Source organism: Phyllobates terribilis, unplaced genomic scaffold, assembly GCF_046119375.1.
Source record: "Phyllobates terribilis strain yellow unplaced genomic scaffold, ASM4611937v1 Scaffold_12__6_contigs__length_324123572, whole genome shotgun sequence".
In the NCBI taxonomy this organism is placed as follows: Eukaryota; Metazoa; Chordata; class Amphibia; order Anura; family Dendrobatidae; genus Phyllobates; species Phyllobates terribilis.
In genome coordinates, this window is record NW_027362772.1 from 54,228,668 (window position 1) to 54,254,296 (window position 25,629).

At 37.0% G+C, this 25,629-nt stretch overlaps 1 protein-coding gene across 1 annotated transcript; it reads right to left on the minus strand.

Moving 5' to 3' along the window:
* LOC141173059 (urokinase plasminogen activator surface receptor-like) lies at positions 1-25,525 on the minus strand. The gene is made up of 7 exons (XM_073657694.1): positions 25,381-25,525; positions 23,079-23,195; positions 4,913-5,062; positions 4,281-4,418; positions 4,063-4,206; positions 1,953-2,084; positions 1-1,743 (listed from the first exon to the last, which is right to left on the minus strand). Exons 1-7 carry the CDS (start codon positions 25,484-25,486, stop codon positions 1,502-1,504), a joined length of 1,029 nt encoding a protein of 342 aa, XP_073513795.1. The 5' UTR covers positions 25,487-25,525; the 3' UTR covers positions 1-1,501.
* Positions 25,526-25,629: the final 104 nt, after the last annotated feature.

The window sequence follows — 25,629 nt, forward strand, 5'->3', positions numbered from 1 at the left end:
ATAAAGTCACATATTTTACGAAGTTACCAGTTTTGTTTGTAACTCTATGGGCTTATTTACCTGCCTTGACCGACGGGTTTACTGGACTTCGGCAATAACATACATGCGGTAGTGGAGATATCTCCCTGGTGAATGGAAACAACTTTTTCTATGTTACTATATATGTCTGTTAGGCATCTTTAGGTATCCTGTTGCTAGTTGCCTTCCTATTTTAAGCGTTTACAGAGCTCAAATCTCAGCGACTGATTCAACTCTGTAGATCCTCACATCTCCCAAACATCTGTAATATAGCAGTACATTTACAGATCTACAGGACTATCCGGCTGTTACAGGGCAAAAATTTTCTCTCTCACCAGTAACCCCCTTAATGGAAAAGTCTCTATGGGCAATCTCTGGTTCCCCTGATGAAGCAATCCTGCGAAACGCGCATCGTCTCGGGAGCTATTTGTCATTCTCTTTGCTAGGTATTCACATCCACTTACCTTTCTTGTAATTTACATTCATATAACCACAAAAGACACATACCTATAACGCTTTTTTGGCCTTTGCCTTGTGCATTTTGCATACAGCACTTTAGTCAAACTGTGCTGCAGTTTATTTATTGCATTTATGCACTTGGTTTCAATTAGTTTTATATGCAGTCCTGTATGTCACTTTTACAGTTATTTCTTGACAAAAATTAATACGACTCCTACCAGGATTATATTGCAGTTTGTTTTTGGCATTTATATGTTTGCATCCAGTCAATACGTATATGTATTTTTGCAAGTTACTTTTGTCTACATGGGGCATGTTTTCTCTCCTTTGAAGATGGTCTCTACTTCTCGTTGTCTGTGTAGGTCTACTTATCATTATACATGCTCTTACATCTTTTTTTTGTCTTTTTTATTATTGTTTATTAAAGAATATATATTTTTTGAACATGGGTCCTTCATCTAATGTTGGTAACATAGAATCTTACATTTTTGGAACAGCTGATTGGCGCTTGTTTCTTCCAGTGTGATGAGGAAAAGAGCAAGTATGTAAAAATGTGTCCAGAACTATTATGGGGGCTGTAGCAAAGTCAGGTAGGACTAGGTTAAAACATTAAAACATAGCACTGCAGGTCCTAATTAGATGCACTTAGCTAGCTTTAGCTAAGAACCGGTGTGTCAGTCTGCTGGATGTTGAGCAAAGTCAAGTGTCCTGCTGGTGTGTGACCAGCCAAAATGTGAGTTATAGCTGAGAGAGAGACAAGCTAGGGTCTCTCTCTGAATGGAGACTGCAGGGATCAGCTAGGAAAGTTGAGAAGTCTGTGTGTTAGTGCTGCAGAGAAATGTGTGGAAGCTGCAGCCTTTTCAGTGAGCTGTGCCCAGAGTTGAACACTTCTGTATGACGCTAGAAGCTGCTGGAGCTCGGGCTGAAGGGGATATCTAGACTGGTAGGAATATGGTAGACTCCAGAGTTTCACGATGTAGGAGTAAGTAGTCTTCTTCTTCGTCATGCCACCAAGTGGTACCAATCACAGCAATGTCCATAACCCCTTCATAAGCAGCAGAAGGGCACTCCCTATCAGGAACACACTCCCGTGTGCCGCCAAGGTGGAGCCCGATTTGTAATATGATGCAATATTTCCACTGTTGCACAGATTGCCCTGGCAGCAGTGCACTTTTTGGCTGGGCTGTAGAAATGGCGAAGCGGCTAGACCGTAGCATACGTCATTGGAGCAGCAACCTCGCATCAAAGTGTTTCCCCGAGGAAATCCTGTACAAAGATCCAGAGAACAGAGTGAGTCCAGCGGTGGTCTGTACATATTCATTATATTAACCAAGCCAACATATAAAATCCGCTCAGCTCCACTGAAGTGAATGGAACTGAGCTTCAACACAACCTTCGTACACTTATGGTTCAATTTTTGCAAGAAACCAGACAACTTTTTGGACACAGAAAGTAACTTTTCACTGTGGTATTACCTACTATATCCAGGCATGAGGTCATGTTTCCCATACACGAGACTTTGTTGGTGATGGGTGCTGTGCACTCTCCTTTGCCAGTTTCGTTGCATGCATAGCACTGAATGCCATTTAGGGTCTCATTCACTGTCACTGTTGGAGAAAAAAAAGAATTAATGGAAATAGTTTGCACTTCTTTTGATCCCAGTAACATCTGGTTTGTATAAACGTGACGTATCGTGTTCATCTGATGCTCCCTATTGAGGAAGGGTGCGTGTGGACATGGAATGGATTTGGATCAACTTTTCCAAGGGGACGCAACAAACCCTGTAATCTTAGCAAATATAGTAAAGTTGCAAGGACCATGTTGTCCTTCTGTCATATAAGGGATCCTTTATATCATGCTCCTGGGTTAGAACCCTTGAGCTTGTGTTTTGTGGTCAGTTTTTCTTTCTGCCAACACACCTTTTCTCCGGGTGTTTAGGTTTTACTATTCTGGCTGCAGTCTGTTTATCATAACACAGGTGTTGTCATTTGTTTGTCCTATCACCTTTTGGGTGCGGCTTTATAATCTTTTCCCCTTCTAGCATTTCCTGCTGGTGATAGTTTCATTTGGATGTTCAGACATTCTGTTCTTGTTTAAAGCCAGTCAATGAAATTCCAGATAAGATTTTTCTCTTTGCTGTTTCTGTACTTTACCTTGCACCTATCTTCTGTTCCGTTTTAGGAAATAGGCGGCATGTAATCTAACAGTACATACTTTATTTTGTACTTCGCGGCTTATTTTACTCACTTTGGGATCCTTCCTTTTTTCAGCATGCTTTACTTTTTGTAGGTAATTTACACTCTACTCTGTCCTTTGGTTCTCTAGGAGGAACGTGAAGCACTCCACGACCTTTCAGGCAGTATATATTCGAGTTGCCTTCTACTCTGTGGTTAGGACTATCTTTGCTTACGTAGGAACCACTGGGGGCTGTGGGGTCAGGATCTCTAGTCTATACAGGAACCAGAAGGGTCAGTTGCAGTTTTTAGCTTTGCCTATTATCCCGAGTGAGTTGCTACTCTAGCATAACATTTTGGTTCTCTTTTAGATAAGCCAATGCCAGAGGAGCCGAGCCAAGAGACCCTGTGTATGGAGGAGTCAGAATAGATGTCAGCTAAGTGATCTTTTGCCAATGCCAGAGGAGCCGAGCCAAGAGACCCTGTGTATGGAGGAGTCAGAATAGATGTCGGCTAAGTGATCTTTTGCCAACGCCAGAGGAGCCGAGCTGAGAGACCCTGTGTATGGAGGAGTCAGAATAGATGTCAGATAAGTGATCTTTTCCCAACGCCAGAGGAGCCGAGCCGAGAGACCCTGTGTATGGAGGAGTCAGAATAGATGTCAGATAAGTGATCTTTTGCCAACGCCAGAGGAGCCGAGCCGAGAGACCCTGTGTATGGAGGAGTCAGAATAGATTTCAGATAAGTGATCTTTTGCCAACGCCAGAGGAACCGAGCCGAGAGACCCTGTGTAGGGAGGAGTCAGAATAAATGTCGGCTTAATGATCTTTGAGCTGACAGCTACCTAGGGGCTACACTACGGGGCGTAAAAAAGAGTGTACCTTGCTCCTGGTGGAGAACGCTGCCAAGAAGACCACGGTCTTAACAAATAATGGGAAGGGAATTGCCCCAAAGTTCATTATTGGGAATGGAAAGGGTCACTTCAAGCTCATGTCACCACCCTCCATTTCACCAACCAACTCCAAAAAGAGATCCATGGGTCCAGTGGTGGACACAGACAGAAAAGGGCCCCCTGTGCAAGAACAGTATATGGGCACTTTGCTGTTCAATAATTCTGCTATAACAGAAGCTATTTGATGCTTTGGAGGTGGTAGTGGCCCTCTTACCTCTTGGGTCCCAGGCTGCACCAATGATATGTTGATATGTCCACCCCTGCATGGGTAATATTTTATGGGAGCCGGTTTATGCTAAAGTAACCAGTTTGTAAACCTCTACCTCTTAGTAACAACTGAAAATGAAATGATGGGACATATGGAAACCCAACAGCCCAATTCTGTATCTAGGTAAAATACACAAGGCACTGTCTAAAAATGTAAGAAAAATGTCTCCTTTGCTTTTGAGTGCACACTACCTTGTTGGACGCCATGGTTGCAGTACTTGTTCCCACAGCATGACACCTCCGTGTAAACCCTGGGACCTCCGGTGTTATAATACAACCGCCGCCCGCAAAGGTTACCCGTTGCACAACCTTTATACACAACATTCGAGCTGGAACCTGCATAAATAGGAGAATTATTAGGATGGGATCTGTGGTGAGGTGTCCATACATGCTTCACGGTCTAGTCTCACCATTGACATACACAGTTTGGACCGTCATGCAGCGATCTTGTACTCCGGCACATTGGAGAGACGTCAGGTTGGACGCTGCACAGGTCACAGTGTTACCCTCACAGGACTCACAAAATAGAGCGGCAACGGGGACCCGTGCTGGAAAAGAAAAAACGAAATTCCTGAATAATTAGGAAGAAAACGGCCACAATCGGATGATCTTTCCTAAAACGACATTTTCTATTCCCACATAGACAAGAAATTGCTTTCAATCTAAAGTGCTCTGCACCATGACCTTCTCTTTTGCAACATGTCCTTTCCTTAAAAGTTACCAGGAAACCCAAAAACACCATATTGGTGATCATAAGAAGAAGCAAGGCTATACCCTTCTGCTTCTCGGAGGGAAGGCTACCAAAGGTCCCATACAAATAGACTTCTAGAATTGGGCAGTGGGCACCATTGGTGCCATTTGTGAATTAATGGGGCACTTAGGACCCCACATATACTTAAAATTTGGACAGTCGGCTTTTAAAAAATTTGCACCATCAACTGCATCGGTTGAGCTAGAACCTTTTACAAACTGTGGATAAATAGAAAATATAAACTATTGACAACATAGGATGAATAGTCTGACCAACTTTCTTGAAACGTACCATAGTAGGTGTCAGTGTTGCATAAGTCTGTGTTGCAGCACTTGGAACTGATATAGGTTTTATTGAAGCCCAAATCTGTGTAAATTGTCTCATTACAGACAAGTCCTTGTGAACAGCCCTTGTTTGTCCATTCTGTAACGCTCCCATTCACTGTAAAAAATGCATTAAAGTAGTTATATTCTTGTACATAGGAGCAGTATTATAGTAGTTATATTCTTGTACATAGGGGCAGTATTATAGTAGTTATATTCTTGTACATAGGAGCACTATTATAGTAGTTACATTCTTGTACATAGGGGGCAGTATTATAGTAGTTATATTCTTATACATAGGGGGCAGTATTATAGTAGTTATATTCTTGTACATAGGAGCAGTATTATAGTAGTTATATTCTTGTACATAGGAGCAGTATTATAGTAGTTATATTCTTGTAAATAGGGGGCAGTATTATAGTAGTTATATTCTTGTACATAGGGAGCAGTATTATAGTAATTATATTCTTGTACATAGGAGCAGTATTATAATAGTTATATTCTTGTACATAGGGGGCAGTATTATAGTAGTTATATTCTTGTACATAGGGGTCAGTATTACAGTAGTTATATTCTTGTACACAGGGGGCAGTATTACAGTAGTTATATTCTTGTACATAGGGGGCAGTATTATAGTAGTTATATTCTTGTACTTAGGGGGCAGTATTATAGTAGTTATATTCTTGAACATAGGGGGCAGTATTATAGTAGTTATATTCTTGTACATAGGGGCAGTATTATAGTGGTTATATTCTTGTAAATAGGGGCAGTATTATAGTAGTTATATTCTTGTACATAGGGGGCAGTATTATAGTAGTTATATTCTTGTACATAGAGGCAGTATTAAAGTGGTTATATTCTTGTGAGTAGGAGCAGTATTATAGTAGTTATATTCTAGTACATAGGGGGCAGTATTATAGTAGTTATATTCTTGCACATAGGAGCAGTATTATAGTAGTTATATTCTTGTACATCGGGCAGTATTATAGTAGTTATATTCTAGTACATAGGGGGCAGTATTATAGTAGTTATATTCTTGCACATAGGAGCAGTATTATAGTAGTTATATTCTTGTACAAAGGGGGCAGTATTATAGTAGTTATATTCTTGTATATAGGGGCAGTATTATAGTCGTTATATTCTTGTACATGGGGGCAGTATTATAGTAGTTATATTCTTGCACATAGGAGCAGTATTATAGTAGTTATATTCTTGTACATAGGGAGCAGTATTATAGTAGTTATATTCTTGTACATAGGAGCAGTATTATAATAGTTATATTCTTGTACATAGGGGGCAGTATTATAGTAGTTATATTCTTGTACATAGGGGTCAGTATTACAGTAGTTATATTCTTGTACACAGGGGGCAGTATTACAGTAGTTATATTCTTGTACATAGGGGGCAGTATTATAGTAGTTATATTCTTGTACTTAGGGGGCAGTATTATAGTAGTTATATTCTTGAACATAGGGGGCAGTATTATAGTAGTTATATTCTTGTACATAGGGGCAGTATTATAGTGGTTATATTCTTGTAAATAGGGGCAGTATTATAGTAGTTATATTCTTGTACATAGGGGGCAGTATTATAGTAGTTATATTCTTGTACATAGAGGCAGTATTAAAGTGGTTATATTCTTGTGAGTAGGAGCAGTATTATAGTAGTTATATTCTAGTACATAGGGGGCAGTATTATAGTAGTTATATTCTTGCACATAGGAGCAGTATTATAGTAGTTATATTCTTGTACATCGGGCAGTATTATAGTAGTTATATTCTAGTACATAGGGGGCAGTATTATAGTAGTTATATTCTTGCACATAGGAGCAGTATTATAGTAGTTATATTCTTGTACAAAGGGGGCAGTATTATAGTAGTTATATTCTTGTATATAGGGGGCAGTATTATAGTCGTTATATTCTTGTACATGGGGGGCAGTATTATAGTAGTTATATTCTTGCACATAGGAGCAGTATTATAGTAGTTATATTCTTGTACATAGGGGACAGTATTATAGTAGTTATATTCTTGTACATAGGAGCATTATTATAGTAGTTATATTCTTGTATATAGGGGGCAGTATTATAGTAGTTTTATTCTTGTACATAGGAGCAGTATTATAGTAGCTATATTCTTGCACATAGAAGCAGTATTACAGTAGATATATTCTTGTACATAGGAGCAGTATTATAGTTGTTATATTGATGTACATAGGGGCAGTATTACAGTAGTTATATTCTTGTACATAGGAGCAGTATTATAGTAGTTATATTCTTATACATAGGGGGCAGTATTATAGTGGCTATATTCTTGTACATAGGGGCAGTATTATAGTAGTTATATTCTTGTACATAGGAGCAATATTATAGTAGTTATATACTTGTACATAGGGGCAGTATTATAATAGTTATATTCTTGTACATAGGGGGCAGTATTATAGTAGTTATATTCTTATACATAGGGGGCAGTATTATAGTAGTTATATTCTTGTACATAGGAGCAGTATTATAGTAGTTATATTCTTATACATAGGGGGCAGTATTATAGTAGTTATATTCTTGTACATAGGAGCAGTATTATAGTAGTTATATTCTTATACATAGGGGGCAGTATTATAGTAGTTATATTCTTGTACATAGGGGGCAGTATTATAGTGGCTATATTCTTGTACATGGGGCAGTATTATAGTAGTTATATTCTTGTACATAGGAGCAATATTATAGTAGTTATATACTTGTACATAGGGGCAGTATTATAGTAGTTATATTCTTGTACATAGGGAGCAGTATTATAGTAGTTATATTCTTGTACATAGGAGCAGTATTATAGTTGTTATATTCATGTACATAGGGGCAGTATTACAGTAGTTATATTCTTGTACATAGGAGCAGTATTATAGTAGTTATATTCTTATACATAGGGGGCAGTATTATAGTAGTTATATTCTTGTACATAGGAGCAGTATTATAGTAGTTATATTCTTGCACATAGAAGCAGTATTACAGTAGTTATATTCTTGTACATAGGAGCAGTATTATAGTAGTTATATTCTTATACATAGGGGGCAGTATTATAGTGGCTATATTCTTGTACATAGGGGCAGTATTATAGTAGTTATATTCTTGTACATAGGAGCAATATTATAGTAGTTATATACTTGTACATAGGGGTAGTATTATAGTAGTTATATTCTTGTACATAGGGGGCAGTATTATAGTAGTTATATTCTTATACATAGGGGCAGTATTATAGTAGTTATATTCTTGTACATAGGGGGTAGGATTATAGTAGTTATATTCTTATACATAGGGGGCACTATTATAGTAGTTATATTCTTGTACATAGGGGGCAGTATTATAGTAGTTATATTCTTGTACATAGGGTGTAGTATTATAGTAGTTATATTCTTGTACATAGGGGGCAGTATTATAGTAGTTATATTCTTGTACATAGGGGCAGTATTATAATAGTTATATTCTTGTACATAGGAGCAGTATTATACTAGTTATATTCTTGTACATAGGGGGCAGTATTATAGTAGTTATATTCTTGTACATAGGAGCAGTATTATACTAGTTATATTCTTGCACATAGGGAGCAGTATTATACTAGTTATATTCTTGTATATAGCAGCAGTATTATAGTAGTTATATTCTTGTACATAGGAGCAGTATTATAGTAGTTATATTCTTGTACATAGGGGCACTATTATAGTAGTAATATTCTTGTACATAGGAGCACTGTTATAGCAGTTATATTCTTGTACATAGGGGCAGTATTATAGTAGTTATATTCTTGTAGTTAGGGCAGTACTATACTAGTTATATGCTTGTACATAGGGAGCAGTATTATAGTAGTTATATTCTTGTATTTAGCAGCAGTATTATAGTAGTTATATTCTTGTACATAGGGGCAGTATTATAGTAGTTATATTCTTGTAGATAGGAGCAGTATTATAGTAGTTATATTCTTGTACATAGGAGCAGTGTTATAGTAGTTATATTCTTGTACATAGGGGCAGTATTATAGTAGTTATATTCTTGTACATAGGGGGCAGTATTACAGTAGTTATATTCTTGTACATAGGGGGCAGTATTATAGTAGTTATATTCTTGTACTTAGGGGCAGTATTATAGTGGTTATATTCTTGTACATAGGGGCAGTATTATAGTAGTTATATTCTTGTACATAGAGGGCAGTATTATAGTAGTTATATTCTTGTACATAGGGGCAGTATTATAGTGGTTATAGTCTTGTAAATAGGGGCAGTATTATAGTAGTTATATTCTTGTACATAGGGGGCAGTATTATAGTAGTTATATTCTTGTACATAGTGGCAGTATTATAGTAGTTATATTCTAGTACATAGGGGGCAGTATTATAGTAGTTATATTCTAGTACATAGGGGGCAGTATTATAGTGGTTATATTCTTGTAAATAGGGGCAGTATTATAGTAGTTATATTCTTGCACATAGGAGCAGTATTATAGTAGTTATATTCTTGTACATCGGGCAGTATTATAGTAGTTATATTCTAGTACATAGGGGGCAGTATTATAGTAGTTATATTCTTGCACATAGGAGCAGTATTATAGTAGTTATATTCTTGTACAAAGGGGGCAGTATTATAGTAGTTATATTCTTGTATATAGGGGGCAGTATTATAGTCGTTATATTCTTGTACATGGGGGGCAGTATTATAGTAGTTATATTCTTGCACATAGGAGCAGTATTATAGTAGTTATATTCTTGTACATAGGGGGTAGTATTATAGTAGTTATATTCTTGTACATAGGAGCAGTATTATAGTAGTTATATTCTTGCACATAGGGGCAGTATTATAGTAGTTATATTCTTGTACATAGGGGCAGTATTATAGTGGTTATATTCTTGTACATAGGGGGCAGTATTATAGTAGTTATATTCTTGTAAAAAGGGGGTGTATTATTGTAGTTATATTCTTGTACCTAGGGGCAGTATTATAGTAGTTATATTCTTGCACATAGGAGCAGTATTATAGTAGTTATATTCTTGTACATAGGGGACAGTATTATAGTAGTTATATTCTTGTACATAGGGGCAGTATTATAGTAGTTATATTCTTGTACATAGGGGGTAGTATTATCGTAGTTATATTCTTGTACATAGGAGCAGTATTATAGTAGTTATATTCTTGCACATAGGGGCAGTATTATAGTAGTTATATTCTTGTACATAGGGGCAGTATTATAGTGGTTATATTCTTGTACATAGGGGGCAGTATTATAGTAGTTATATTCTTGTACATAGGGGGCAGTATTATAGTAGTTATATTCTTGTACATAGGGGCAGTATTATAGTGGTTATATTCTTGTAAATAGGGGCAGTATTATAGTAGTTATATTCTTGTACATAGGGGGCAGTATTATAGTAGTTATATTCTTGTACATAGAGGCAGTATTATAGTGGTTATATTCTTGTACATAGGGGCAGTATTATAGCAGTTATATTCTAGTACGTAGGGGGCAGTATTATAGTAGTTATATTCTTGTACATAGGAGCAGTATTATAGTAGTTATATACTTGTACATAGGGGGCAGTATTATAGTAGTTATATTCTTGTACATAGGGGCAGTATTATAGTGGTTATATTCTTGTACATAGGGGGCAGTATTATAGTAGTTGTATTCTTGTACAAAGGGGCAGTATTATAGTGGTTATATTCTTGTACATAGAGGGCAGTATTATATTGGTTATATTCTTGTACATAGGGGCAGTATTATAGTAGTTATATTCTTGTACATAGGGGCAGTATTATAGTGGTTATATTCTTGTAAATAGGGGCAGTATTATAGTAGTTACATTCTTGGACATAGGGGGCAGTATTGTAGTAGTTATATTCTTGGACATAGAGGCAGTATTATAGTGGTTATATTCTTGTAAATAGGGGCAGTATTATAGCAGTTATATTCTAGTACATAGGGGGCAGTATTATAGTAGTTATATTCTTGTACATAGGAGCAGTATTATAGTAGTTATATTCTTGCACATAGGGAGCAGTATTATAGTAGTTATATTCTTGTACATAGGGGGCAGTATTATAGTAGTTATATTCTTGTACATAGGAGCAGTATTATAGTAGTTATATTCTTGCACATAGGGAGCAGTATTATAGTAGTTATATTCTTGTACATAGGGGGCAGTATTATAGTAGTTGTATTCTTGTACAAAGGGGCAGTATTATAGTGGTTATATTCTTGTACATAGGGGGCAGTATTATAGTAGTTATATTCTTGCACATAGGGGGCAGTATTATAGTAGTTATATTCTTGTACATAGGGGCAGTATTATAGTGGTTATATTCTTGTACATAGGGGGCAGTATTATAGTAGTTGTATTCTTGTACAAAGGGGCAGTATTATAGTGGTTATATTCTTGTACATAGGGGGCAGTATTATAGTAGTTATATTCTTGTACATAGGGGGCAGTATTATAGTAGTTATATTCTTGTACATAGGGGCAGTATTATAGTGGTTATATTCTTGTAAATAGGGGCAGTATTATAGTAGTTATATTCTTGTACATAGGAGCAGTATTATAGTAGTTATATTCTTGTACATAGGAGCAGTATTATAGTAGTTATATTCTTGTACATAGGAGCAGTATTATGGTAGTTATATTCTTGTATATAGGAGCAGTATTATAGTAGTTATATTCTTGTACATAGGGGGCAGTATTATAGTAGTTATATTCTTGTACATAGGAGCATTATTATAGTAGTTATATTCTTGTATATAGGGGGCAGTATTATAGTAGTTTTATTCTTGTACATAGGAGCAGTATTATAGTAGCTATATTCTTGCACATAGAAGCAGTATTACAGTAGATATATTCTTGTACATAGGAGCAGTATTATAGTTGTTATATTGATGTACATAGGGGCAGTATTACAGTAGTTATATTCTTGTACATAGGAGCAGTATTATAGTAGTTATATTCTTATACATAGGGGGCAGTATTATAGTGGCTATATTCTTGTACATAGGGGCAGTATTATAGTAGTTATATTCTTGTACATAGGAGCAATATTATAGTAGTTATATACTTGTACATAGGGGCAGTATTATAATAGTTATATTCTTGTACATAGGGGGCAGTATTATAGTAGTTATATTCTTATACATAGGGGGCAGTATTATAGTAGTTATATTCTTGTACATAGGAGCAGTATTATAGTAGTTATATTCTTATACATAGGGGGCAGTATTATAGTAGTTATATTCTTGTACATAGGAGCAGTATTATAGTAGTTATATTCTTATACATAGGGGGCAGTATTATAGTAGTTATATTCTTGTACATAGGGGGCAGTATTATAGTGGCTATATTCTTGTACATGGGGCAGTATTATAGTAGTTATATTCTTGTACATAGGAGCAATATTATAGTAGTTATATACTTGTACATAGGGGCAGTATTATAGTAGTTATATTCTTGTACATAGGGAGCAGTATTATAGTAGTTATATTCTTGTACATAGGAGCAGTATTATAGTTGTTATATTCATGTACATAGGGGCAGTATTACAGTAGTTATATTCTTGTACATAGGAGCAGTATTATAGTAGTTATATTCTTATACATAGGGGGCAGTATTATAGTAGTTATATTCTTGTACATAGGAGCAGTATTATAGTAGTTATATTCTTGCACATAGAAGCAGTATTACAGTAGTTATATTCTTGTACATAGGAGCAGTATTATAGTAGTTATATTCTTATACATAGGGGGCAGTATTATAGTGGCTATATTCTTGTACATAGGGGCAGTATTATAGTAGTTATATTCTTGTACATAGGAGCAATATTATAGTAGTTATATACTTGTACATAGGGGTAGTATTATAGTAGTTATATTCTTGTACATAGGGGGCAGTATTATAGTAGTTATATTCTTATACATAGGGGCAGTATTATAGTAGTTATATTCTTGTACATAGGGGGTAGGATTATAGTAGTTATATTCTTATACATAGGGGGCAGTATTATAGTAGTTATATTCTTGTACATAGGGGGCAGTATTATAGTAGTTATATTCTTGTACATAGGGTGTAGTATTATAGTAGTTATATTCTTGTACATAGGGGGCAGTATTATAGTAGTTATATTCTTGTACATAGGGGCAGTATTATAATAGTTATATTCTTGTACATAGGAGCAGTATTATACTAGTTATATTCTTGTACATAGGGGGCAGTATTATAGTAGTTATATTCTTGTACATAGGAGCAGTATTATACTAGTTATATTCTTGCACATAGGGAGCAGTATTATACTAGTTATATTCTTGTATATAGCAGCAGTATTATAGTAGTTATATTCTTGTACATAGGAGCAGTATTATAGTAGTTATATTCTTGTACATAGGGGCACTATTATAGTAGTAATATTCTTGTACATAGGAGCACTGTTATAGCAGTTATATTCTTGTACATAGGGGCAGTATTATAGTAGTTATATTCTTGTAGTTAGGGCAGTACTATACTAGTTATATTCTTGTACATAGGGAGCAGTATTATAGTAGTTATATTCTTGTATTTAGCAGCAGTATTATAGTAGTTATATTCTTGTACATAGGGGCAGTATTATAGTAGTTATATTCTTGTAGATAGGAGCAGTATTATAGTAGTTATATTCTTGTACATAGGAGCAGTGTTATAGTAGTTATATTCTTGTACATAGGGGCAGTATTATAGTAGTTATATTCTTGTACATAGGGGGCAGTATTACAGTAGTTATATTCTTGTACATAGGGGGCAGTATTATAGTAGTTATATTCTTGTACTTAGGGGCAGTATTATAGTGGTTATATTCTTGTACATAGGGGCAGTATTATAGTAGTTATATTCTTGTACATAGAGGGCAGTATTATAGTAGTTATATTCTTGTACATAGGGGCAGTATTATAGTGGTTATAGTCTTGTAAATAGGGGCAGTATTATAGTAGTTATATTCTTGTACATAGGGGGCAGTATTATAGTAGTTATATTCTTGTACATAGTGGCAGTATTATAGTAGTTATATTCTAGTACATAGGGGGCAGTATTATAGTAGTTATATTCTAGTACATAGGGGGCAGTATTATAGTGGTTATATTCTTGTAAATAGGGGCAGTATTATAGTAGTTATATTCTTGCACATAGGAGCAGTATTATAGTAGTTATATTCTTGTACATCGGGCAGTATTATAGTAGTTATATTCTAGTACATAGGGGGCAGTATTATAGTAGTTATATTCTTGCACATAGGAGCAGTATTATAGTAGTTATATTCTTGTACAAAGGGGGCAGTATTATAGTAGTTATATTCTTGTATATAGGGGGCAGTATTATAGTCGTTATATTCTTGTACATGGGGGGCAGTATTATAGTAGTTATATTCTTGCACATAGGAGCAGTATTATAGTAGTTATATTCTTGTACATAGGGGGTAGTATTATAGTAGTTATATTCTTGTACATAGGAGCAGTATTATAGTAGTTATATTCTTGCACATAGGGGCAGTATTATAGTAGTTATATTCTTGTACATAGGGGCAGTATTATAGTGGTTATATTCTTGTACATAGGGGGCAGTATTATAGTAGTTATATTCTTGTACATAGGGGGCAGTATTATAGTAGTTATATTCTTGTACCTAGGGGCAGTATTATAGTAGTTATATTCTTGCACATAGGAGCAGTATTATAGTAGTTATATTCTTGTACATAGGGGACAGTATTATAGTAGTTATATTCTTGTACATAGGGGCAGTATTATAGTAGTTATATTCTTGTACATAGGGGGTAGTATTATCGTAGTTATATTCTTGTACATAGGAGCAGTATTATAGTAGTTATATTCTTGCACATAGGGGCAGTATTATAGTAGTTATATTCTTGTACATAGGGGCAGTATTATAGTGGTTATATTCTTGTACATAGGGGGCAGTATTATAGTAGTTATATTCTTGTACATAGGGGGCAGTATTATAGTAGTTATATTCTTGTACATAGGGGCAGTATTATAGTGGTTATATTCTTGTAAATAGGGGCAGTATTATAGTAGTTATATTCTTGTACATAGGGGGCAGTATTATAGTAGTTATATTCTTGTACATAGAGGCAGTATTATAGTGGTTATATTCTTGTACATAGGGGCAGTATTATAGCAGTTATATTCTAGTACGTAGGGGGCAGTATTATAGTAGTTATATTCTTGTACATAGGAGCAGTATTATAGTAGTTATATACTTGTACATAGGGGGCAGTATTATAGTAGTTATATTCTTGTACATAGGGGCAGTATTATAGTGGTTATATTCTTGTACATAGGGGGCAGTATTATAGTAGTTGTATTCTTGTACAAAGGGGCAGTATTATAGTGGTTATATTCTTGTACATAGAGGGCAGTATTATATTGGTTATATTCTTGTACATAGGGGCAGTATTATAGTAGTTATATTCTTGTACATAGGGGCAGTATTATAGTGGTTATATTCTTGTAAATAGGGGCAGTATTATAGTAGTTACATTCTTGGACATAGGGGGCAGTATTGTAGTAGTTATATTCTTGGACATAGAGGCAGTATTATAGTGGTTATATTCTTGTAAATAGGGGCAGTATTATAGCAGTTATATTCTAGTACATAGGGGGCAGTATTATAGTAGTTATATTCTTGTACATAGGAGCAGTATTATAGTAGTTATATTCTTGCACATAGGGAGCAGTATTATAGTAGTTATATTCTTGTACATAGGGGGCAGTATTATAGTAGTTATATTCTTGTACATAGGAGCAGTATTATAGTAGTTATATTCTTGCACATAGGGAGCAGTATTATAGTAGTTATATTCTTGTACATAGGGGGCAGTATTATAGTAGTTGTATTCTTGTACAAAGGGGCAGTATTATAGTGGTTATATTCTTGTGCATAGGGGGCAGTATTATAGTAGTTATATTCTTGCACATAGGGGGCAGTATTATAGTAGTTATATTCTTGTACATAGGGGCAGTATTATAGTGGTTATATTCTTGTACATAGGGGGCAGTATTATAGTAGTTGTATTCTTGTACAAAGGGGCAGTATTATAGTGGTTATATTCTTGTACATAGGGGGCAGTATTATAGTAGTTATATTCTTGTACATAGGGGGCAGTATTATAGTAGTTATATTCTTGTACATAGGGGCAGTATTATAGTGGTTATATTCTTGTAAATAGGGGCAGTATTATAGTAGTTATATTCTTGTACATAGGAGCAGTATTATAGTAGTTATATTCTTGTACATAGGAGCAGTATTATAGTAGTTATATTCTTGTACATAGGAGCAGTATTATGGTAGTTATATTCTTGTATATAGGAGCAGTATTATAGTAGTTATATTCTTGTACATAGGAGCAGTATTATAGTAGTTATATTCTTGTACATAGGAGCAGTATTATAGTAGTTATATTCTTGTACATAGGAGCAGTATTATGGTAGTTATATTCTTGTACACAGGAGCAGTATTATAGTAGTTATATTCTTGTACATAAGAGCAGTATTATAGTATTTATATTCTTGTACATAGGGGGCAGTATTATAGTAGTTATATTCTTGTACATAGAGGCAGTATTATAGTAGGTGTATTCTTGTACATAGCAGTATTATAGTAGTTATATTCTTGTACATAGGAGCAGTATTATAGTAGTTATATTCCTGTACATAGGAGCAGTATTATAGTAGGTGTATTCTTGTACATAATAGCAGTATTATAGTAGTTATATTCTTGTACATAGGAGCAGTATTATAGTGGTTATATTCTTGTAAATAGGGGCAGTATTATAGTACTTATATTCTAGTACATAGGGGGCAGTATTATAGCAGTTACATTCTTGTACATAGGGGCAGTATTATAGTAGTTATATTCTAGTACATAGGGGGCAGTATTATAGTAGTTATATTCTTGTACATAGGAGCAGTATTATAGTAGTTTTATTCTTGTACATAGGGGCAGTATTATAGTAGTTATAGTCTTGTACATAAAGGCAGTATTATAGTAGTTATATTCTAGTACATAGGGGGCAGTATTATAGCAGTTATATTCTTGTACATAGGGGCAGTATTATAGCAGTTATAGTCTTGTACATAGAGGCAGTATTATAGTAGTTATATTCCCTTGCATATAGGTCAGTATTAGAGTATTCATATGCACATGTATTCACCGTGCACCATGCGACTCTTGCAATCCAGTGAACATTCAGTTGTTTTTGTGACAGTAAACAATCTATTTTTGGAGATAATGGCCCTTTAAGTTTTATTGCAAAAAAAAAAGGTATAAAAGAGATAAGTGCTTTGTGCTACAAAACTGTTCCCGATGTTTCTATAGTTAAATGTTGAATGCAAAAAGATCTTTGTTGGGAAGAATAGGCAGTTTGACGGGTTATTTGGTGCATAAAAGAAATCCCTGGGTTTCCACAGTAAGTGGCTGTGCTGAGGAGGCTGCTGGCTCCTGCTGAGGAACACAGATTCTCAGAACCGAACTGCGGCAGTCTGACAGATTTACTCAAATAACTGCGTTTTAAAAAGACCAAACCAACCTGTACATGGTGTAATCTTAAAATCTACTTTTACAGACCCGAAGGACTGACCGTCTCGTTAAATGAAGTGCACACCTTAATTTAACCATTACCTCTTCCAAGGCCATTAGCGATCCCAAAATGTATCATTTTACCCAATTTCTTCAAAATCGATTTGCAAACATGTTTTCTTATCTCTACTCATCAGATGTGTATACTATTAACCCCTTCACCCCGAAGCCTGCTTTCACCTTGCTGACCAAGCCAACTTTTTGAATTCTGACCACTGTCACTTTATAAGCTACAGTAATAACTCTGGAACGCTTCAACGGATCCCCCTGATTCTGAGATTGTTTTTTTGTGACATATTGTACTTCATGATAGTGGAAAAAATTTGATATGTCTTGAGTTTATTTGTAAAAAAAAAATCGTAAATTTGGCAAAAATTTTGAAAATTTTGCAATTTTCAAACTTTTAATTCTTATGCCCTTAAATCAGAGCGATATGTCACACAGAATAGTTAATAAATAACATTTCCCACATGTCTACATCACATCAGCACAATTTTTGAAACATAATATCTTTTGTTAGGAAATTAGAAGGGATAAAAGTTGACCAACAATTTCTCATTTTTACCACAAAATTTACAAAACCATTCACATCACATTTGAAGTGACTTTGAGGGGTCTATAAGACAGAAAATACCCAAAAGTGACACCATACTAAAAACTGCACCCTTCAACGTGCTCAAAACCACATTCAAGAAGTATATTAGCCCTCCAGGTACTTCATGGGAATTAAAGGAATGTAGAAGGAAAAAATAAACATTTAACTTTTTTTCACACAAATTTTCCTTTAGACCCAATTTTTTTTACTTTCACAACAGTAACAGAAGAAAATGGACCCCAAAATTTGTTGTGCCATTTCTCCTCAGCACACTATACTGTGTGGGGGAAAACCACTGTTTTGGGGCATGGCAGGGCTCTGAAGGGAAGGAGCGCCATTTGACTTTTTCAATGTAAGATTTGCTAGAATAATTAGTGGACGTCATGTTGCATTTGAGGAGCCCCTGATGTGCCTAAACAGTGGAAACCCCCCACAAGTGACACCATTTTGGAAACTAGACCCCTCAGGGAACTTATCTAGATGTGTGGTGAGCATGTTTAACCCCCAGGTGCTTCACAGAAGTTTAGAACATTGAGCCTTTAAAATAAAAAAATCACATTTTTCCCACAAAAAATTTTTTTAGCCCCAAATTTTGCATCTTCATAAGGGTAACCGGAGAAATTGCACCATACAATTTGTTGTGCAATTTCTCCTGAGTACGCCGATGCCCAATATGTGGAGGAAAACTACTGTTTGGGCGCACGGAAGGCCTTGGAAGGGAAGGAGCGCCATCTGACTTTTTCAATGTAAAATTTGCTGGAATAATTAGCAGACTACATGTCGCGTTTGGAGAACAGAGCCCCTATGTGCTAGAAGAGCAGAATTCCCCTCAAATTACCCCATTTTAGAAATTATATGCCTTTGGGAATTTATCTACAGGTTTAATGATGATTTTGACTCCATGGGTGTTTTCCAGAAACAAGCAGCAGTGGATGTTGCTGAGTGAAAATTGCAAACTGTCGTTGTAGTGACCAGTACGTTGTAGTGACCAGTATGTTGTAGTGACCAGTATCGCTACAAGAATGCCAAACATGTGGACACTAAATGTGGTTTAGACACACTGGGGCTTAGACGGGAGGGGTGGCATTTGGATTTGGTAGCGCAGAATTCGCTGGATTTATTTTGGGGGCAAGGAGCAATAGCGATTTTCCAGAGCCTTTGTAGTACCAGTAATGTGGAAGCCCCCTATAACAGATGACAGACCTGAATGGGTACTTGCTTTTTCTGTGGATTGAGTTGAAGATTTTATTGGGAACATTTTACATAACATTTGGGATCACATTTATCCTGCGCTCTATGCTGAGCATTTACTTTGGGGTTTGCATCTAAATCTCCGAGTGACGTGATTCAGTTGAAACCCCCAAGGAATCCATTCACTATAATGAGGCAGTAGAGTTACTCTGGACTCCGTCTGGCCTCTGTTCAGTGGTGTCCTTCTTTTCAGAAGTGCACAAAACTGTGGCCGATGGCCCTTTTAAGCACGCCTAAAAAGACAGACACCGCCGGATCACAGGCCAGACGGAGTCCACAGTGACTTCATCTGCCTCACTATAGGAAATCTTCTGCCGGGGGTTTTGTCTGAATCACATATTTCAGAGACTTACACGGAAACCCAGGTGTAAGCGTTCAGCGCAGAGTGCAGGATAAATGTGGGCAGAGCCTTACTGCAATCTTTGGGAGGCAGAATGAACAAATCAGTAGCAGGTGAAGAATTGGTTTTATTTATTTTTTACGCCGTTCAACGTGCGGTATAAGTGATTATGCAACTTTATTCTTCGTATCGGTGCGATTACAGAGATACCAGATTTATTTCAGGTTTTTATGTTTGGCAGCTGTCACACACTAAAAGATCCTTTTTTTGTAAAAACTAGTTTTCTCATCCCCATATTTTGAGAGCTATAATTTTTCCATATTTTGGCATAGTCATGGGAGGGCTTGTTTTTTGTGGGACGACGACGTTTTTATTGGTACCATTTTAGGGCACATGACATTTTTTGATCACTTCCTATTTCGATTTTTGGGAGGCAGAATGAAAAAAAAACAGCAATTAAGAAATTGTGTTTTATTTGATTTTTATACTGTTCCGCGTGTGGTAAAATTGATAAGGCAGTGTTATTCTTCTGGTCAGTACGTTTACAGCAATACCACATTTATATTGTTTTTTTATGTTTTGTAACTTTTACACAATAAAACTATTTTATAGAAAAATTAATTATTTTTGCATCGCTTTATTCTGGGAGGTGTAACTTTTTTATTTTTCCACTGACGGAGCTGTATGGCAGCTTGTTTTTTTGCGGGACAAAATGACGTTTTCAGCTATACCATTTTCTAATTACATTCATCTTTTTTATCGCATTTTATTGCACTTTTTGTTTGGCGGTATGATGATAAAGTATAGTTTTTTGCTTCATTTTATTTTATTTATTTTTTTTACGGTGTTCACTGAAGGGGTTAACTAGTGGGACAGTTTTATAGGTTGGGTCGTTCCGGACGCGGCAATACCAAATATGTGTACTTTTTTTGTTTATTTTATAATAATAAATGTATTTATTGGATGAATATTTTTTTTGTTCTTTATTTTGTCTTTTTTTTTTTTATTTTTTATTTTTTTTGACTTTTTTACATTGTCCAGGATGGGACATCACCTTCAAAGTGACAGATCGCTGATCTGATACCCTGCAATGCTTCTGCATTGCAGAGCATCAGATCAGTGTCTCAGCTCAGCTCTCCCTCTGCGATGCCCCGCGATGTCACTGTCACTATTGACAGCGGCATCACAGTGGTTAAACGCCCGTGATCGGCGCTCACATAGAGCTGACACCTGCATGTGATTGAGGCAGCGCTCAGCGTGAGCCCGTGCGATCACTGCGCCGTATATATACTGCTCTCTGCGGGAACACAACTCCAGCAGAGCAGTATATATACGGCGCATGTTGGGAAGCGGTTAAAAGGAATATGTCCTCAGAAAATAACCTACTATTTAAATCAGGTTTTTTGTATTATATGTTTTTTTATTTTATTTTTGGCAAAGGTTTTTTTTCCATATCACATGTACATTAGCAGCAATAGATTGACTCAGACCTTATCTTTTGTATTGAAGCATCTAATGAGCGTGTCAAAAGGTCATTGTGATGGAGCAGAGTCAGCTGTGACTGGTGGATCCTGTGTTATCTATTGTATATAGAGGTGTTATCAGTCATTGTACAGGAGGAGGAGGTGAGCTGTGACATCACCTATTGTGAATGGTGGATCCTGTGTTATCTACTGTATATAGAGGTGTTATCAGTCATTGTACAGGAGGAGGAGGTGAGCTGTGACATCACCTATTGTGAATGGTTGATCCTGTGTTATCTACTGTATATAGAGGTGTTATCAGTCATTGTACAGGAGGAGGAGGAGGTGAGCTGTGATATCGCCTATTGAGAATGGTGGATCCTGTGTTATCTACTGTATATAGAGGTGTTATCAGTCATTGTACAGGAGGAGGAGGTGAGCTGTGACATAGCCTGTTGTGAATGGTGGATCCTGTGTTATCTACTGTATATAGAGGTGTTATCAGTCATTGTACAGGAAGAGGAGGAGGTGTGCTGTGACATCACCTATTGTGACTGGTGGATCCTGTGTTATCTACTGTATATAGAGGTGTTATCAGTCATTGTACAGGAGGAGGAGGTGAGCTGTGACATCACCTATAGTGAATGGTGGATCCTATGTTATCTACTGTATATAGAGGTGTTATCAGTCATTGCACAGGAGGAGGAGGTGAGCTGTGACATCACCTATAGTGAATGGTGGATCCTATGTTATGTACTGTATATGGAGGTGTTATTAGTCATTGTACAGGAGGGGGAGGTGAGCTGTGACATCACCTATTGTGAATGGTGGGTCCTGTGTTATCTACTGTATATAGAGGTGTTATCAGTCATTGCACAGGAGGAGGAGGTGAGCTGTGATATCACATATTGTGAATGGTGGATCCTGTGTTATGTACTGTATATAGAGGTGTTATCAGTCATTGTACGGGAGGAGGAGGTGAGCTGTGACATCACCTATTATGAATGGTGGATCCTGTGTTATTTACTGTATATAGAGGTGTTATCAATCATTGTACAGGAGGAGGAGGAGGTGAGCTGTGATATGAGAATAACATTTTTCCAACATTTTTTAAATACATGTAACACCTGATTTACCCTTTTATTTTTTGTGACACAAAAATAAAACATTCGATTTTACTTACTTCTATAAATATAAGCAGGGCTGCACTTTAAAAATAATTTCCCATTTATGCACCTTTTTATCCTCAGCATACTATATGGGTAAGGGTCCAGAGGTACTACCTGCAATAGGGGTTTTCATGGCTTTGTGCTGTGTGACTTGTTCTGCTATGGAAAACTCTCTAAATTATGGAAAAATCTGATTAATTGTGCAGGATGATATGCTGAGATTGGGAAACGCTAAAGACTGGATGTTAAGGGTCCTCTGTCCAACAATTGGAGTTTGTCAGTATGGACGTACCCCATCTATTGGATTATTATAGATAATTCATTTCTAGAGTTCAAGACAAAATTGTCCATCAAGTGAGGATTTGGCACTGCTAAAACCAGACTATTGTGTACCTCCTATTGCCTAAATAATCAGATTTTTATAAAAAAAAAAATGAAACAAGGTTTTATAGAGTAGCATTGCATCCTATTGCTGCACCTGTAGATATTTTTTTAAGAAATCCACAATGAGCATCCCATATCCTAGTTACAACGCAGTTTGGTGAAAAAAAAGTTGCATGCGTATAGCCACAGCGGCATCTTATGGCCCCCAAAATCCCAATGTTTGGTCTTCATTGCTTATGTAGGATGGAGTAATGTGTGGGTAAAGCAGAGATATGGGCACCTTACCACTTACAACTGTGAACGACTGTGACATACAGCTGGTCTGGTTTAGGGTGCAGAGTTGGGTAGATTCCTGGCAGTCGTACGGATATCCTGAGCAAGTGATACATTTCAGGGTTAGCACTAAGGCAAAAAGAGTTAAAAAAAATAGAGTTACATTTTCAATAAAAAGAAATCCACAAATGCCCATTAAATATAGAGTGACCTTCTAAGTGCGAGACCTTGATTAGACCCCATTGAACAAATGGTACCATCGCACTCCATCTGGATGGCCACCAACTGTGAGAGTCACCATCTAGGAGAATCACCATCTAGGAGAGTCATCAACTAAGAGAGTCACCAACTAGGAGAGTCACCAACTGGGAGAGTCACAAACTAGGAGAGTCACCAACTAGGAGAGTCACCAACTGGGAGAGTTACCAACTGGGAGAGTCACCAAATGGAAGAGTCACCAACTGGGAGACTCACCAATTAGGAGAGCACCAATTAGGAGACTCACCAACTGGAAGAGTCATCAACTGGGAAAGTCACTAACTGGGATAGTCACCAACTGGGAGAGTCACCAATTAGGAGAGTCACCAATTAGGAGAGTCACCAACCAGGAGAGTCACCAACCAGGAGAGTCGCCAATTAGGAGACTCACCAACTGGGAGAGTCACCCATTAGGAGACTCACCAACTAGGAGACTCACCAACTAGGAGAGTCACCAATTAGGAGAGTCACCAATTAGGAGAGTCACCAATTAGGAGAGTCACCAACTGGGAGAGTCACCAACTAAGAGAGTCACCAATTAGGAGACTCGCCAACTTGGAGAATCACCGACTGGGAGAGTCACCAATTACGAGACTCACCAGTTAGGAGAGTCACCAACTAGGAGACTCACCAACTGGGAGAGTCACCAACTGGGGGAGTGACCAACTAGGAGAATCATCACCTAGGAGAGTCACCAACTGGAATGGTCACCTATTGGGAGAGTGTACAACTAGGAGAATCATCAACTAGGAGACTCACCAACTAGGAGTGTCACCAACTAGGAGACTCACCAATTACCAGAATCACCAACTGGGAGAGTCATTAACTGAAATAGTCACCACCTGGGAGAGTGACCAACTGGGAGAATCACCAACTACGAGAGTCCCCAACTAAGAGATTTTGCATTTGGAGGAACTTGGCTCTCAAGAGTCCAATCTAATGAGGCTGTAAAAACTTGGTTAGCCATTAAAGCAGAATCTTGTGCCCCTTACAATGGTAATTACACAGTTCTGTTGACTGAGGGAGTCGTGGAACCGGAGATGGGAAGAGAGGGAAGAAAACTCTTATTCTGCCCGGAGCCTCTGTAGTCATGAGCTAAATGCCACTGCGCCGCTTGCTTTATTGAAGATGGCACCGCACATTGCATCCTCTCCTGCAGCTGCAGATGTTTTCTAGATCAGCATCCTCCTAATTTGCTGATTAACCCAATTTTCATTTAACCCTTTATATCTGTAATAACATTACTATCCATTGGTGAGAACTTATTTTCCTTACAAAAAAAAATTAAAAAGGGACATAAAATTTAAACACCAAAAATTGCTGATTCTTTTTGTTTTGTTTCCTACAAAAAAATACAATTAAAAAGTAAATCAAACATTCTAAGTAACCCCCCAAAAAACATCCGTTCAACATGCCCCTCCCCCCAAAAAAGACAAATGAAAAACAAGCCCTCGCACAGCTCCATAGATGGAAAAATAAAAAAGTTTTGGGTCTGAGAAAAGGGCCACACAAACCAATTTTTCTTTTTGAAAACTTCACAATTTATGTAAATCACAAAAGAAAGCTATATAAGTTTGGTGTCTCCATAATCGTACCGACCTGGAGAATTAAATCGCTGCGCAACGAAAGCCATAAAGTGAAACCACTCCCAAAATGGCAGAATTTAATTTTTTCAACATTTTTTTCTGTTTTTCAGTACATTATATGGTTACATGTAGCACAATTTGGCTGTGTCTTTAAGGAGTTAAACTCAGAACTAAATCCGTGTTCAGTAAGCTGCACTTAGTGGTGGCCTAGATTACAGATGCAACTAAGGATGGGCAATATGGGCATATGCCCAGGTGCTGAGTGCCGGGGGGGCACAAACAAGCCTCTCTGACTTTCGCCAGGTTAATACAAGACTAGGGCTCTAATACGGCATTTTACAACTAAGCAGCTAGTAAGTGAGCTGTTACTGTATACAAAATACTCAATTGCCCAACATGTTCAGCTCTGCTACATCCATAACTACACCAATGCAGTTTCGCAGCCCCCTGGAGACATGTAACGTACTGACCTGGTGATAGGGACACCCAGAGGAGCAGGACGCTCAGCCACACGGTCATTTTCATTATTTGGCCCTTTTTTTCATTCTTGCACCTGTTTCTCTCTCCTGGGCTCATTCTGCGTGACTGATCCACCCACCGCCGCCGTCAGTCGTCCCCTCCCCGCCCTGACATTTTCTGTCTTTCTGCCCCGTCTACATATTTCAGTGTTCTCTGTAGTATATGAGAACGAAAAACCCCCGCAGCAATGAAAGGACGGG

What these genes read in the sequence shown, in the direction of transcription:
- LOC141173059 (XM_073657694.1), bottom strand. Translation starts at nt 25,486, where the DNA reads ATGAGCCCAGGAGAGAGAAACAGGTGCAAGAATGAAAAAAAGGGCCAA. An exon ending in CTGGGTGTCCCTATCACCAG is followed by an intron (nt 23,196 to 25,380) that starts GTCAGTACGTTA and finishes TTTTTGCCTTAG; the next exon opens with TGCTAACCCTGAAATGTATC. An exon ending in CTCATGCCTGGATATAGTAG is followed by an intron (nt 1,744 to 1,952) that starts GTAATACCACAG and finishes ATCTTTGTACAG; the next exon opens with GATTTCCTCGGGGAAACACT.